Source organism: Cherax quadricarinatus, chromosome 3, assembly GCF_038502225.1.
Source record: "Cherax quadricarinatus isolate ZL_2023a chromosome 3, ASM3850222v1, whole genome shotgun sequence".
In the NCBI taxonomy this organism is placed as follows: domain Eukaryota; kingdom Metazoa; phylum Arthropoda; class Malacostraca; order Decapoda; family Parastacidae; genus Cherax; species Cherax quadricarinatus.
Genome location: NC_091294.1, coordinates 72607047 through 72623264, shown reverse-complemented (window position 1 = coordinate 72623264; position 16218 = coordinate 72607047). Strand labels below are relative to the sequence as shown.

General features: G+C 36.6%; 1 protein-coding gene across 1 annotated transcript in view; it reads left to right on the top strand.

Moving 5' to 3' along the window:
* The window catches only part of LOC128684022 (uncharacterized), a 319563-nt gene extending 305293 nt beyond the window's left edge, over positions 1–14270 (top strand). Inside the window, exon 10 of the mRNA XM_070093438.1 lies at positions 14123–14270. Coding sequence (XP_069949539.1) covers positions 14123–14270 — 148 coding nt within the window. The remainder of the gene's footprint in view (positions 1–14122) is intronic.
* Positions 14271–16218: the final 1948 nt, after the last annotated feature.

Genomic DNA, 16218 nt, shown 5'->3' with positions numbered 1-16218 from the left:
ATGATGTATTGGATTAGTCTTTACAGGCCTGGATTTACCTGGTGTAGGTCCACGTTTCTGGGATTTGATCCACATATAAACAAAAGGGATCTCTTCTTTCCTCTTACTGAAGAATGCTAACTGCATTCTTTGTTATTATTTAAAAATTGGTTTGTGCAATTAAGACTTATGACAGTTCGCGCATGACAGTGCAAAGATGCAGATTATATAGGTTATACACAAGTAACTTGCTAAGTTATTAGTGGGTTTCCTTTTTGGGGGGAGGGTTTGGGTTATGAGCATTCTAGAATGTTGCTTTTAACTAGTGCATTGTATGACAACAGTTCGTCATGGTGGCCCGTGGTTCATTCTTCACCTTCTGCCTCTTCCAGTTGGACCACTGAACTGCTCTGAACTTTTTTCTCTTCGATTTCCCTAATTCCCTTTATACCAAAAACCTGACAAAGCGAGAATACATGAAAGGCCTTGAGTTTCATATGTTTTATTGCTCATTTTGCGATGTTTTGACACACACACGCACACACACACACACACACACACACACACACACACACACACACACACACACACAAACACACACACACACACGCATATATATATATATATATATATATATATATATATATATATATATATATATATATATATATATATATATATATATATATATATATATATATATGTCGTGCCGAATATGTAAAACTGGTCAATTAGCAAGAACTCATTTAAAATTAAATCCTTTCTAAAAATGTCTCTTATACGTTTAAAGATATATTTTTTTCATTAATGTTAATATAAAAATTTTTAATTTTGCTCCAAAAGAATCTTAGAAAACCTAACCTTATTATAACAAGAACAATTTATTTTAGCCTAACCCAACTATATATATTTTAGATTTGTTTACAATAATTTAATACTAAACAAACACAGTGAAATATATTTTTTTCGTTAGGTTCAGAATGATTTTGGCGAAATTATTTCATACACAAATTTTCACTTGTCCTATATGGCAATGTGAGCGTTGCTATTTAAGCCAAGATCGCAAGTTCTGCCTATTCGGCACGACATATATATATATATATATATATATATATATATATATATATATATATATATATATATATATATATATAGGTCGTGCCTAATATGTTTAACGGTAGATTTTTTTCATTATGTTGGTGTAAAAATATTTAATTTTGCAACAAAAGAATCTTAGAAAACTTACCTAAACTTATTATAACAAGAATAATTTATTTTAGCCTAATATATATATATATATATATATATATATATATATATATATATATATATCTTGGCTTGCTGAATAAGGCAAGCGATAGTTTGTGTATGCAATAATTTCGCAAAATCATTCTGAACCTAACGAAAAAAAAAAATTCATTGTGTTCGTTTATTATTAAATTATTGTAAACTTATCTAAAATATATTTAGCTGGCTTAGGCTAAATTAAATTGCGCTTGTTATAATGAGGTAAAGTAAGTTTTCTAAGGTTCTTTTGGTACAAAATTATTAATTTTTACCTTAACATAAATGAAAAAAAATGTATCTTTAAACGCATAGGAAAATTTTTTAGAAGAGACTTAATTTTAAATAAGTTCTTGCTAATTGATCAGTTTTACCTTTTCGGCACGGCATATATATATATATATATATATATATATATATATATATATATATATATATATATATATATATATATATATATATATATATATATATATATATATATATATGTTATTGTGCCCACGAACGAGTGGTATTGATCAACAATAACACTGCGACTAGCCATGGACTCGAATTCATGCTGCTTTGGCCTGCCTCATGGTGGGCGAAAACTCATGACGCCTTAATCCACTGGACCATACAATCCTTAAGAGTAGCGCATCTAGGGGAACTAATTGTACTCGCTACCCAAGGACATACAATGGTGTGGATGACTCTAGACTAATTTCATTCTAGTTGAATAAAATTAGCCTAGAGTAATCCACACCATCGTATGTCCTTGGGTAGCGAGTACAACATCCAGTCCCGCTGGATGCGCTACTCTTAAGGATTGTATGGTCCAGTGGATTAAGGCATCATGAGTTTTGCCCACCATGAGGCAGGCCAAAGCAGCGTGGGTTTGAGTCCTTGGCTAGTCGCAGTGTTGTTATTGATTATATATGTATATATATATATATATATATATATATATATATATATATATATATATATATATATATATATATATATATATATATATATATATATATATATATATATATTAATATAGGGAGGTATGACCTCTGGAACTGTGCTGGGGACCCTCATCCTCAGAGAAAGCAATGAACTTACTTCAGGGATAACTCAAGGGTCTCCCTGAAGCTGTTTGAATATTGTCTTCTCCTGCCACACCCTATATTCCATATTCTATGTAGACTTTATTTAAAGGCCAAATACATTGACAAAAATACAGTAGGGAGCAGAATAACATATATAACATCTCAGAGCTATATATCGAATATTTCGTCCAGCTCCCCGGCGGTGGGCCGCGTTCCCGGAATGCTGCAGGCATTTCCCCTCTGGATCGCAACACTGAGTCTCTGAAAGACGAAGCTGGCCGCTCTGTGACTCTTGGTTTCTGTGATGAGTTTTTCACCCAGCTCTTTGAGGAACTTCAGAGCATACTAGCCCCAAGTTCCAAGGGTCTCATGGTTCTCCTTGTAGCTCCACCCCCTTCAGCTTCAGAGTATGGCAAGTAGGTGTCTGCCAATGTATGACACTGGTGTAGTCCCAGGCAATCTTCTTACCATCCTTCCAGGGTAGCATAGTGGCTCCATCAGGACGCTTTTGATTTCCGGGAGACCTCTGTACTTGGGGTTGCTGTTGAGCTGGGCAACGGGCTGTGGCGAGACTTCTTTTTATGATGTCGTTGACCTCATGTCTAGCATACTTCCCTTCTTGTATGTAACACACGAGACCATGAAGTCTGAATTGATCAGCCGCCGCCCTGCTGCAAATACACCTATGTTCAGTGAGTATGGGGTATACATACATACATACACAGACACACACACACACACACGTTTGAGTATCCCAGGAAAAGAAGTTACCGACCACAATAGACTCGAAGTTGTCTTGAAACACAAACGAAATTCTTCAAGCTATATATATTTCTTGGTAGGCTGTGAAGATATATGCATGTATGTATAAATATATATATATATATATATATATATATATATATATATATATATATATATATATATATATATATATATATATGTATATATATATTCAAGATTTGGTAATTTCTGCAAAATTGTTTTCTTTTAATTCACCAACATGTATGAGGACGTTTATACACTGTTTCTTAGTCCTTGAAAATGTATGGGCCATACTTTAAAATACAGAATGTTTCAGTAATTTAAGCAGGCACCCCTCCCTCAGTGCTCTGATTTTGTTATGTTTCCTTGATGTTCTGATTTTTAATTCAGGTTTAATTGAAAGCTGTTATACAAGTATTTTATATATATATATTTATATTGTAGTATTATGTTTTACTCGTATATTAAGAAAATATGTTAGTAACAAACTGATTGATCTTCCCGGGTGATATAGTGGTCTGGTGGGTTTGCTTGTGCTATGTACAATATGTAACATGGGGATGCTTATCATCCCAGGTAATCCTATGCTATAATAATTACGAGTAGAAGACGTAGACTGTGTACAAAGTTCACTTGTGGTATTCTCTAGCTCAACATATTTTCAAGACACATTTGTGATATTTAATTAGATAATCAAAATGGCATGAATATAAAAAGATATGATTGTGGACCAGGGAGATAGTCATTGGTCCATACTACACTTATATGGACCAGGGAGATAGTCACTGGTCCATACTACACTTATATGGACCAGGGAGATAGTCACTGGTCCATACTACACTAATGTGGACCAGGGAGATAGTCACTAGTCCACACTACACTAATGCAACATCCTCTGTGATGGTGTATTAATTACTGTGGAAGCTTCGTGTATATATGTAAATAAAAATACTTGTAACGTATGCTACCTGCATAATTGACCATTATCATATATTCTGTCATATTTGTTGTAGGAATTAAGTGTTATTTGATAATGTTGTGCTTTTCAAGTGTCTGCGAAGTTATATTCAGTATGCGGGTATACACACACACACACACACACGCACACACACACACACACACATACACACACACACACACACACACACATACACACACACACATACACACACACACATATATATATATATATATATATATATATATATATATATATATATATATATATATATATGTATATATATATATATATATATATGTCGTGCCGAATAGGCAGAACTTGCGATCTTGGCTTAAATAGCAACGCTCATCTTGCCATATAGGACAAGTGAAAATTTGTGTATGCAATAATTTCACCAAAATCATTATGAACCTAACGAAAAAAAATATATTTCACTGTGTTTATTTAGTATTAAATTATTGTAAACAAATCTAAGATATATTTAGTTAGGTTAGGCTAAAATAAATTGCTCTTGTTATAATAAGGTTAGGTAAGTTTTCTAAGTTCCTTTTGGTGCAAAATTATAATTTTTTACATCAACATTAATGAAAAAAATATATTTTTAAACCTATAAGGGAAAATTTTAGAAAGGGCTTAATTTTAAATGAGTTCTTGCTAATTGACCAGTTTTACATATTCGGCACGACATATATATGTATATATATATATATATATATATATATATATATATATATATATATATATATATATATATATATATATATATATATATATATATATATATAAACAAGTAACATTCATAACATACTGTATCATTATCATATTTATATTGATGTAATTAGCAAATAATATTTATTTTGCTGTAAATTACTTTATAGCTGTGGTTATCGAATCACAAACAACTTACTCTCGTTACTCTAACAGTAGTTCTGGCCAGCCTGGACAGAACTACTAAATCCGCTGCTATCACCTCTTCAACTATTACTACAGTCACTGATACCTCATTTACCACTCTCACTGCTGCTTCTGTTACTAAAACTGTTGTTGCTACTGCAGCTCCATTTTTTCTCCTTACGTTTGGGTGCGAGGCGGACCCAATCTTCACCTTGAGATTCCTCACCTATGTGTACGTCATTTGTGATTCACTTCAGCTACGTTACTGTAACATTATATTCTTCTTAGCTGTCTAGACTAGTTTATTATAAGAAATGACAAGATTCAAAGACACAAAAAAATTCCTGTCTCTTCTCTTTTACGTGGTACCTGGTGACTCATTTGTCCTATGATTCAGTAAGATGTGGGGTCTTTAGAGGATGGATTTCTGAAGTGTCACTAAAGTGTAATTCACTGAAGTATAAGTCACTAAAGTGTTGATCACTTAAGTGTTAGACACTACAGTGTAGGCTTCCATTAATTACGTGATTCAATTACTCTTCTGCATTACCAATTAAAAATACCTAATAAAATAAATATCACAAATTGTGATTCCAGTATCAGTTACTTAATATTTTCCATTAAGGTAATTTTATCAAATACTTCAAATTTTCTCATGTTGGAAACTTTGTTAAATAATCGAAATAATCAACAAACATTAGGCTTCAACTTTTGTATTTAAAAACATGTACTCGGGCAATGCGAAAAAAATTTGTTACTGTAGTTAGAGTACATTTTTAATATAAAAAAATAATTTCTAACTAATACAACTAATCAGTGTTTTAATTAGTTACCATCAGATTCACTTACAACTAAGCCTAATAATTTATTGACCACTATAGTATGGTACGCTACAGTGGTGAACACAACTGTATGACACATTACAGTGTTAAATACTGTAACATAGTATACGACAGTATACTATACTATACTATGGTACACTGCGGTGTTGAACACTATATGGAATACTACCGTATTTAACACTACTGTAAGGTACACAACAGTGATGGAAATTATAGTATCGTACACTACTGTGTGGTATACTACAGTATGGGACCCTACAGTTTCGTACACAACAGTATTGTACACCACAGTATACTATATTATGGCACACTCCAGTGTTGTATTTTACAGTATGGTACACTACAGTGTGGTACTCTACGGTATGGTGCAATATAGTATGGTACACCACAGTGTGGTACACTATAGTATGGTACACTAGTGTGGTACACGGCAGTATGGTACACTATAACATGGTATACTACAGTATGGTATACAACGGTGTGGTACACTACAATATGGTACATTACAGTGTGGTACTCTGCAGTATGGTACATTATAGGATGGTACACTATAGCGTAGTACACTACAGTATGATGCACTACAATTTGGTACTCTACAGTTTGGTACTCCACAGTGTGGTACACTACAGGGCGGTACACTAAAGTATGGTACACTACAGTGAGGTACACTATAGTGTGGTACACTAAAGTATGGTACACTAAAGTATGGTACACTACAGTGAGGTACACTATAGTGTGGTACACTACAGTATGGTACACTATAGCATAGTATACTACAGTATGGTTCGCAACAGTGTGGTACACTACAATATGGTACCCTACAGTGTGGTACTCTACAGTATGGTACCCTATAGTATGGTACACTATAGTGTGGTACACTACAGTATGGTCCACTACAGTGTGGTACTCTGCAGTATGGTACACTACAGTATGATACACTACAGTGTGGTACACTTTAGTATGGTACACTATAGTGTGGTACATTGCAGTGTGGTACACTATAGCATGGTATACTACAGTATGGTACACAACAGTGTGGTACTCTGTAGTATGGTACACTATAGTATGGTGCACTATAGTATGGTGCACTATAATGTGGTACACTATAGTATGATGCACTACAGCTTGGTAAACTACAGTATGGTGCACTACAGTGTGGTACTCTATAGTGTGGTACACTACAGTGTGGAACGCTATAGTGTGGTACACTACAGTGCAGTACACTACAGTATGGTAAACTATAGTGTCGTACACTACAGTATGGTACACTGCAGTGTGGCAAACTACACAGTGGTACGCTACAGTGTGGTACACTATAGTGTGGTACACTTCAGTTTGGTACACTATAGTGTGGTACACTGCAGTGTGGGACACTACAGTGTAGTACACTACAGTATGGTACACTACAGTAGGTGACACTACAGTGTGGACTACAGTGTGGGACACTAGAGTATGGGACACTACACTCTGGTACATTACAGTGTGAGACACTACCTGTGGTTCACCAGAGTGTGTTATTCCACAGTGTGCTACACTACAGTTTGGGAAACAATAGTTTGGGACACTACAGTATGGAACACTTCAGTATGGTACACTACAGTATGGTACACTACAATGTGGTACACTACAGTATGGCACACTTCAGTATGGTACACTCTATTATGGTACATTACAGTTTGGTACACTGCAGTATGGTACACTACAGTGTGGTACACTAAAGTGAAGAACACTACAGTATGGGACATTACAATGTGGTACACTATAGTGTAGTACACTACAGTCTGGGACACTACAGTGTGAGACACTGCAGTGCGGTACACTACAGTGTTTGATATTACAGTGTGGTACACTATAGTGTGTGACAATACCGTAATAGGACACTATGTGTGATACATTACAGTATGGGACACTACAGTGTGGTACACTACAGTGTGGGACACTACCGTAATAGGGCACTATAGTGTGGTACATTACAGTATAGGGCATATCAGTGTGGTGCACTACAGTGTGGGTCACTACCGTAATAGGACACTACAGTGTGGTACATTACAGTATAGGACATTTCAGTGTGGAACATTACGGTGTGGTACACTAGAGTGTGGGACACTACAGTATGGCACACTACAGTATAGTACACTGCAGTATGGCACACTACAGTATAGTACACTGCAGTATGGTACACTACAGTATGGTTCACTACAGTATAGGACACTGCAACTTGGAATACTATAGTATGGTTCAATATAATTTGGTACACTGCAGTATGGGACACTAGAGTATGGTACTCTTCTTTATGGGACACTGTAGCATGGTACACTACAGTGTAGTACACTACAGAATGGCACACTACAGTATGGTTCACTACAGTATGGTACACCACAGTATGGGGCACTACAGCGTGGCACAGTACAGCATGGTACACTATAGTATGATACACTATAATATTATACACTACAGTATGGTACAATACAGTGTGGTACACTACAGTATGGGACACTAGTGTTGTACACTACAGTATGGTACACTCCAGAATGGTACACTACAGTATGGTACACTCCAGAATGGTACACTACAGTATGGTACACTACAGTATGGTACGCTACAGTATTGTACACTACAGTATGGTTCATTACAGTATGGTACACTACAGTATGGTACACTACAGTATGGTACACTACAGTATGGTACACTACAGTATGGTTCACCACAGTATGGGACCACTCAATATGGGACACTTCAGTGTGATACACTACAGTATGGTACACTACAGTATGGTACACTACAGTATGGTACACTACAGTATGGTTCACCACAGTATGGGACCACTCAATATGGGACACTTCAGTGTGATACACTACAGTATGGTACACTACAGTATGGCACACTACCATTTGATTCACTACAGTATGGTTCACTTCTTTGTGGTACACTACAGTATGGTACACTACAGTATGGTACACTACAGTATGGTACGGTACAGTATGGTTCACTACAGTATGGGACACTACAGTATGGTACACTACAGTATGGTACACTACAGTATGGTACGCTACAGTATGGTTCACTACAGTATGGGACACTACAGTATGGTACACTACAGTATGGTACACTACAGTATGGTACACTACAGTATGGTTCACCACAGTATGGGACCACTCAATATGGGACACTTCAGTGTGATACACTACAGTATGGTACACTACAGTATGGTACACTACAGTATGGTACACTACAGTATGGCACACTACCATTTGGTTCACTACAGTATGGTTCACTTCTTTGTGGTACACTACAGTATGGTACACTACAGTATGGTACACTACAGTATGGTACGCTACAGTATGGTTCACTACAGTATGGGACACTACAGTATGGTACACTACAGTATGGTACACTACAGTATGGTACGCTACAGTATGGTTCACTACAGTATGGGACACTACAGTATGGTACACTACAGTATGGTACACTACAGTATGGTACACTACAGTATGGTACACTACAGTATGGTACACTACAGTATGGTACACTACAGTATGGTACACTACAGTGTGGGAAGCTTCAGTATGGTACACTACAGTATGGTACACTACAGTATGGTTCACTACAGTATGGGACACTACAGTGTGGGAAGCTTCAGTATGGTACACTACAGTATGGTACACTACAGTATGGTACACTACAGTATGGGACACTACAGTATGGTACACTACAGTATGGTACACTACAGTATGGTACACTACAGTATGGTTCACTACAGTATGGTACACTACAGTATGGTACACTACAGTATGGTACACTACAGTATGGTACACTACAGTATGGGACACTACAGTGTGGGAAGCTTCAGTATGGTACACTACAGTATGGTACACTACAGTATGGTACGCTACAGTATGGTTCACTACAGTATGGTACACTACAGTATGGGACACTACAGTATGGGACACTACAGTATGGTACACTACAGTATGGTACACTACAGTATGGTACACTACAGTATGGTTCACCACAGTATGGGACACTACAGTATGGGACACTACAGTATGGTACACTACAGTATGGTTCACTACAGTATGGGACACTACAGTGTGGGAAGCTTCAGTATGGGACACTACAGTATGGTTCACTACAGTATGGGACACTACAGTATGGTACACTACAGTATGGTACACTACAGTATGGTTCACTACAGTATGGGACACTACAGTGTGGGAAGCTTCAGTATGGTACACTACAGTATGGGACACTACAGTATGGGACACTACAGTGTGGGACACTTCAGTGTGGGACACTACAGTATGGGACACTACAGTATGGTACACTACAGTATGGTTCACTACAGTATGGGACACTACAGTGTGGGACACTTCAGTGTGGGACACTACAGTGTGGTACACTACAGTATAATTCACTACAGTGTGGTACAATTCAGTGTGGTACACTACAGTATGGTACATTACAGTATTGTGTACTACAATGTGGGACAGTGCAGGGTGGGACACTTCAGTGTGATACACCGCAGTGTGGTACACTGCAGTGGGGTACACTGCAGTATGGGACTTCACAGTGTGGGACACTTCAGTGTGGTACACCGCAGTGTGGTACACTGCAGTGGGGTACACTGCAGTGTGGTACACTGCAGTGGGGTACACTGCAGTGGGGTATACTGCAGTGTGGTATACTGCAGTGTGGTACACCGCAGTGTGGTACACTGCAGTGGGGTACACTGCAGTGTGGTACACTGCAGTGGGGTACACCGCAGTGGTACACTGCAGTGGGGTACACTGCAGTGTGGTACACCGCAGTGTGGTACACTGCAGTGGGGTATACTGCAGTGTGGTATACTGCAGTGTGGGGCATATCATTGGTACTGTTAGTGAATGATGGTTGGCTGGGATGTGGCAGCAAATTCTCCTATTCTTTGTCTATTTATTTTCTGGTAGAAAGTGTATAATTTTTGGCATGATTGGAAATATTACTACAAATATCCCCAGAGTGAGCGAAAGTTTGGCCCAGTAGACATCTGAGTCATCAGGGATCATGTAAACAATACATAGCTGAATTTGCCAATTGATCTCCCAGTTAAGTTCGTCTCTTCACTTTCCACTGGAAAGAAAGTGTACCAGTTAGCATTGATGTTTCAGTATTCCTTAGAGATCTATCTCAGTGAGTATATTGAATTTAGATTGGTTAATCAGCACTGATATCAGCATACACGTCGGATAACCTCCCTCACTTTGTTCACCATCCATGCTGCTTTCTTCTGGTATAGTTTATGCTAATCTGATATAGTTATTCTTCTATACTGTATGACAGTCGTGCTTCATGCATGCTTGACGGTCATTCATTATTGAAAGGTGGCTGTCATTCGCCATGCATGTATAAGTCGCTCTTTATACATGTGTTGATAGTCATCCATCATGCATGTATGACAGTCACAATTTAAGCCGCGTGTATAGCAATAACATATACAAGATAATCAATACCCTGAATATTCACGACTCGTGACATCTGCCCTGTCATTCATTTTATATGGTAGACAACTGACGTTGTCGTTCTCCACTCACTATATATGTCAAACAGCGGTCGTTCTACTTCTGTCATTCATTGTATGTAGATATGATATAAACCCAGTAATACGCTTACCTGTTGATTCTTGTTCTAGAAAATGTATATATATATATATATATATATATATATATATATATATATATATATATATATATATATATATATATATATTTATATATATGTATATATATATATATATATATAAATATATATATACAATTATATATATAAATATATATATACAATTATATATATATATATATATATATATATATATATATATATATATATATATATATATATATATATATATATATATATATATATATATATATATATATATATATATATATATATATATATATATATATATATATATATATATATATATATATATATATATATATATATATATATATATATATATATATATATATATATATATATATATATATATATATATACGTATATATATATTTATATTAAGTGGAGCATCACAATTAATGTCAATTACACATTTCTTTCAAATGCTTCAACTATGCCCATTACCAGCAGTTAATTACTGCTACGCTTAAGCATTGTAAAAAATGAATGTACAGTAAATATTATTTTATATCGGTTTCCTCTCTGTAAAATCAAATGTTACAAAAAAGAGACAATAAAAATCACTTACGGAATTACACACTGGTTGTGAGTCAATTGTTTATTAAAAAAAAATGTAATGAGCTTGTGTTGGTGTTTGTTGGGATGAGTTGTGATGGGTGTGACTGTTGAGGCGAGTGCTGTTGGCGGGCGAGAAAGAGAGCAAGAGAGAAAGGGAGAGAGAAACAGCAGGGTAGACAGGGTAGACCAAAGCTAAGTCATGTGTGCTGAGAGAGAAACAGCAGGGTAGACAGGGTGGACCAAAGCTAAGTCATGTCTACTGAGAGAGAAACAGCAGGGTAGACAGGGTAGACCAAAGCTAAGTCATGTCTACTGAGAGAGAAACAGCAGGGTAGACAGGGTAGACCAAAGCTAAGTCATGTCTGCTGAGAGAGAAACAGCAGGGTAGACAGGGTAGACCAAAGCTAAGTCATGTCTGCTGAGAGAGAAACAGCAGGGTAGACCAAAGCTAAGTCATTTCTGCTGAGAGAGAAACAGCAGGGTAGACAGGGTAGACCAAAGCTAAGTCATGTCTGCTGAGAGAGAAACAGCAGGGTAGACAGGGTAGACCAAAGCTAAGTCATTTCTGCTGAGAGAGAAACAGCAGGGTAGACAGGGTAGACCAAAGCTAAGTCATTTCTGCTGAGCTCTGTCTTGTGTCCCGGTCAGCAGGTTCTGTACTGACCCACTCATTATAGAAGCCTTGCGTAACATCACGTGACAGCAACGTTTCTTGCCATACTGAACCTTAAGCCGCAGTTACGACCACATGCACTTGTAATATGAAAAATCTATTACAGCTTCCTCAAAAAGATTTCTGCCTTCAGGGAAAATGGCTGTTAGCCACCAACATACAGTAAATAAAGTGTGAAAATCCAATCGATACTAATCCGTTATACATGGATTAAACTGAACTCACATATGCGCATATGAATACACATGTGTTGTATATAACTTTAGTGATAAATGATTCATAGTTTTAAATGTTATTCTATTATATATGGTTTTCGAGACCGTAAAAAACTTATTATCGACTGCTCAGTAATCCAATAATCCCTCTAAACTGGGTTTAAAGTGTAATTTCAGTATTTACATGATCGGATATACCTTGAGTGATTGTTATTAACTGTTGACGAAAACTGATACAACTTTGATTTATATAAATATATCTGGTAGTAACTATGCCATTATTATTATTATTTTTATTTATATATAATGAAATACATAGTACGAGAATAGAACGTTTCTCAGTAGTAGTAACCAGTTACCAGTAACCAGTGTACCAGTAGATGACTCACTACCAACCATCTCTGCCTGAGTCACTGTCTGTATTCATATTGTGCTGACCACAGCAGTATTCAAAGACCCCCTCACATATGGGTATTGTGGGCAGTCAGTTATACGAGAGTGAGCAAGGAGGCAGGCCGGCTGTTTAGCGCTACCCACATTATCCGTAATATACGTACTACCAGCCTACGTGAGTATTACTTTACCCTATCCACGTGTTCGAACCCCACATGATACGTTAGCATTTTGCTGAGGAAAGATAAATGTAACTTGATAGTGCTTAAATATAACAAGACTTAATTACTTCTATTTTAATATGTGGATTTAACTTATCTATGATTAAACAGTGAGGTGCAGCCCCAGATTCTTTGCAATGATGCGGGCTTCCTACCTAGCATGAAACGTACTGAAATGCATCACGGCTTTTCTAGGCTTTCAGATCCATCCTAGTGTAGGGAGAGATTACGTTGCCCACGTAATGAAACAAGTCATGAGGTGGAAATCAGACCAACTACAGTATGTCAATAGGCTATTTTCGTTTTCTAATCTCATATCAAAAGTTACTGTATATATCTGTTAACAAAGTTCATTTACGCGTGCAAAAGATAGGTGCCTGAATGGTGCTCGAAACCGTGGGACTTATCACATATAATTATCAGTACAAATTCTTGAAAAAAGTGAACGTGCTGGCTGATGTTTAACATGGCTGATAACGTACGTTATGGCTAACAAAATGCCAATAGGAAATCATGCACACTGGGACTAAAACACAGCCACATATACGAATGTGTTTTTCAAACTCTTACACGTGAATCCAGGCATATACAGCTCTCCTATGGCTGTACGCTGGTGTTTTACTGCGCTGAGGAATGGATTGCAACACGGAGGTATGAACGATTGTCATTTGGAGATCCAGGATCCAGTCTTATCTCACTACACCTGCCAACGACACCTGTTTCACGATAGTTACCTCTCAGTACCTGCCTCACAACACCTGTCTCACAACACCTGCCCCACAACATCTGTCTCACAACACCTGCCTCAGAGCATCTACCTCATAATATCTGCCCCACAACACTTGCCACAAAACATCTGCCCAGCAACTAAAGCTTCACAATACCTACCGAAAAATGCTCACCTGTTCGACAACACCTTCGATAACACCTGCTGGACAACAACTGCTTAAAAATGCTCACCTTATATCACTTGTTCGACAAGGCATGCCAAACAGCACCTGTATCACAACACCTGTATTACAACACCTGTCTCACAACATCTGTCCACCATTCATTCTTGTGACGTAAGGAAGGTGTGTAAGAAGCATAAGGAAATACAAACTAAAATTTAAGAAAATATGTTCATGTAATTTTGCTTCCAATGTATATAGTCAAAATATAAATTATATATATCTATTACGTAAATATGTGTAACATACAATAGCCTAGGCAGGTTCAGTTATTATTAATTATTATTATTATTATTATTATTATTATTATTATTATTAATATTATTATTATCATTATTATTATTACCTAAATTAAAGATAATTTCAAAATTATCTCTCTGTTTTATTTTCACTTATATATATGTATTTTTTTCCTGTCAAATGTTTGATTAATGAAAATTTATTGATAAAAATTTTCGACACGTTAATCATACCTGGAGTTTACCTGGAAAAGGTTTCGGGGGTCAACGCCCCCGCGGCCCGGTCTGAGACCAGGCCTTGTGGTGGATCAAGGCCTGATCACCCAAGCTGTTACTTCTGGCTGTTACTGCTGGCTATCCTCATTCTTAACACATACGAACATTATCACACTGATAAATACTTTCATTACCATAACTATCACTAATTTGTGTTCAGAACATGTATTTTGAGGAAATAGTATGGTGACCCCGACATCTATTGAAATATAAAGACTGAGAGTCAAAGAAAGTACAATAAAAATGATTTGGTAGAACGATTTAAGTCAGTAAATAGGGTGGTGGTGGGGGGGGGGGGAACTATCCTAACATTAGCAGGCTAATTTTATCAGACATTCCAGTCCTATGAGCGTTATAGATCTGGGAAGATTTTTGGACACTGCTGCACCACAAAACGGTCAAGTCTGCTTTTACTTAACACCTTCCAGAAACTAGTGTATTACACGTGTGTTTGTCTATTGTTACATTAAATAAATGATAATATCTTAACGTTAATAAAAGATTTTGCGAAAGACCACAGGAACACTAGATTGTAATACGGATCAATACGATACTGAACGAACGTTAGAAAACAATCAAACGCAAATTTATTACCATTAATAATTAAAATGGTAATTTAATGGTGTTAAATGGGATTTGCTTTATTACCGCATGTTAAATTAAACTAGTCTTTAATGAGAGCTGTACGGTGTGATATGATACCTGATGATAGTCGTGTGACATGTGAACAAGCTTCTGGGACAATGTAGATCAAGAAAACAGCTGGACCTGTTGGCTAAAGTTGAACATGCTGAAGCTGTGGAACATTTCGTTGAACACGACTGTGATTTCTCAGGGTCTGGTTAATCGAAGTCACTGACGAATTCAAGCAATTCTGCGTGAATTTATTGAGGGTATAAAGTGTCTAAAAGTATTTATTGTCGTTTTCCTGACGTCGGAAGTAGTATACGACCACTTGAAATGAACATTACAACTCCAGCAACATGGCAGTGTTGCCCCCTAGAGATGCTACTCTGGCGTTCCCAGGGTTACTGATGCTGAAAACCTAGATTTAATTTTTATTTAATTACCTCTTATTATTTAAATTTAGAGTAAATGATCTGAATTCACTGAAAAAAGGGTTCATGTAACTATTGATGTATACAATTGTCCTGCGGTTAATGTTAAATAAACCATATCGAAGTTCTAGGACTGGGTAGGATAACATTTAAAA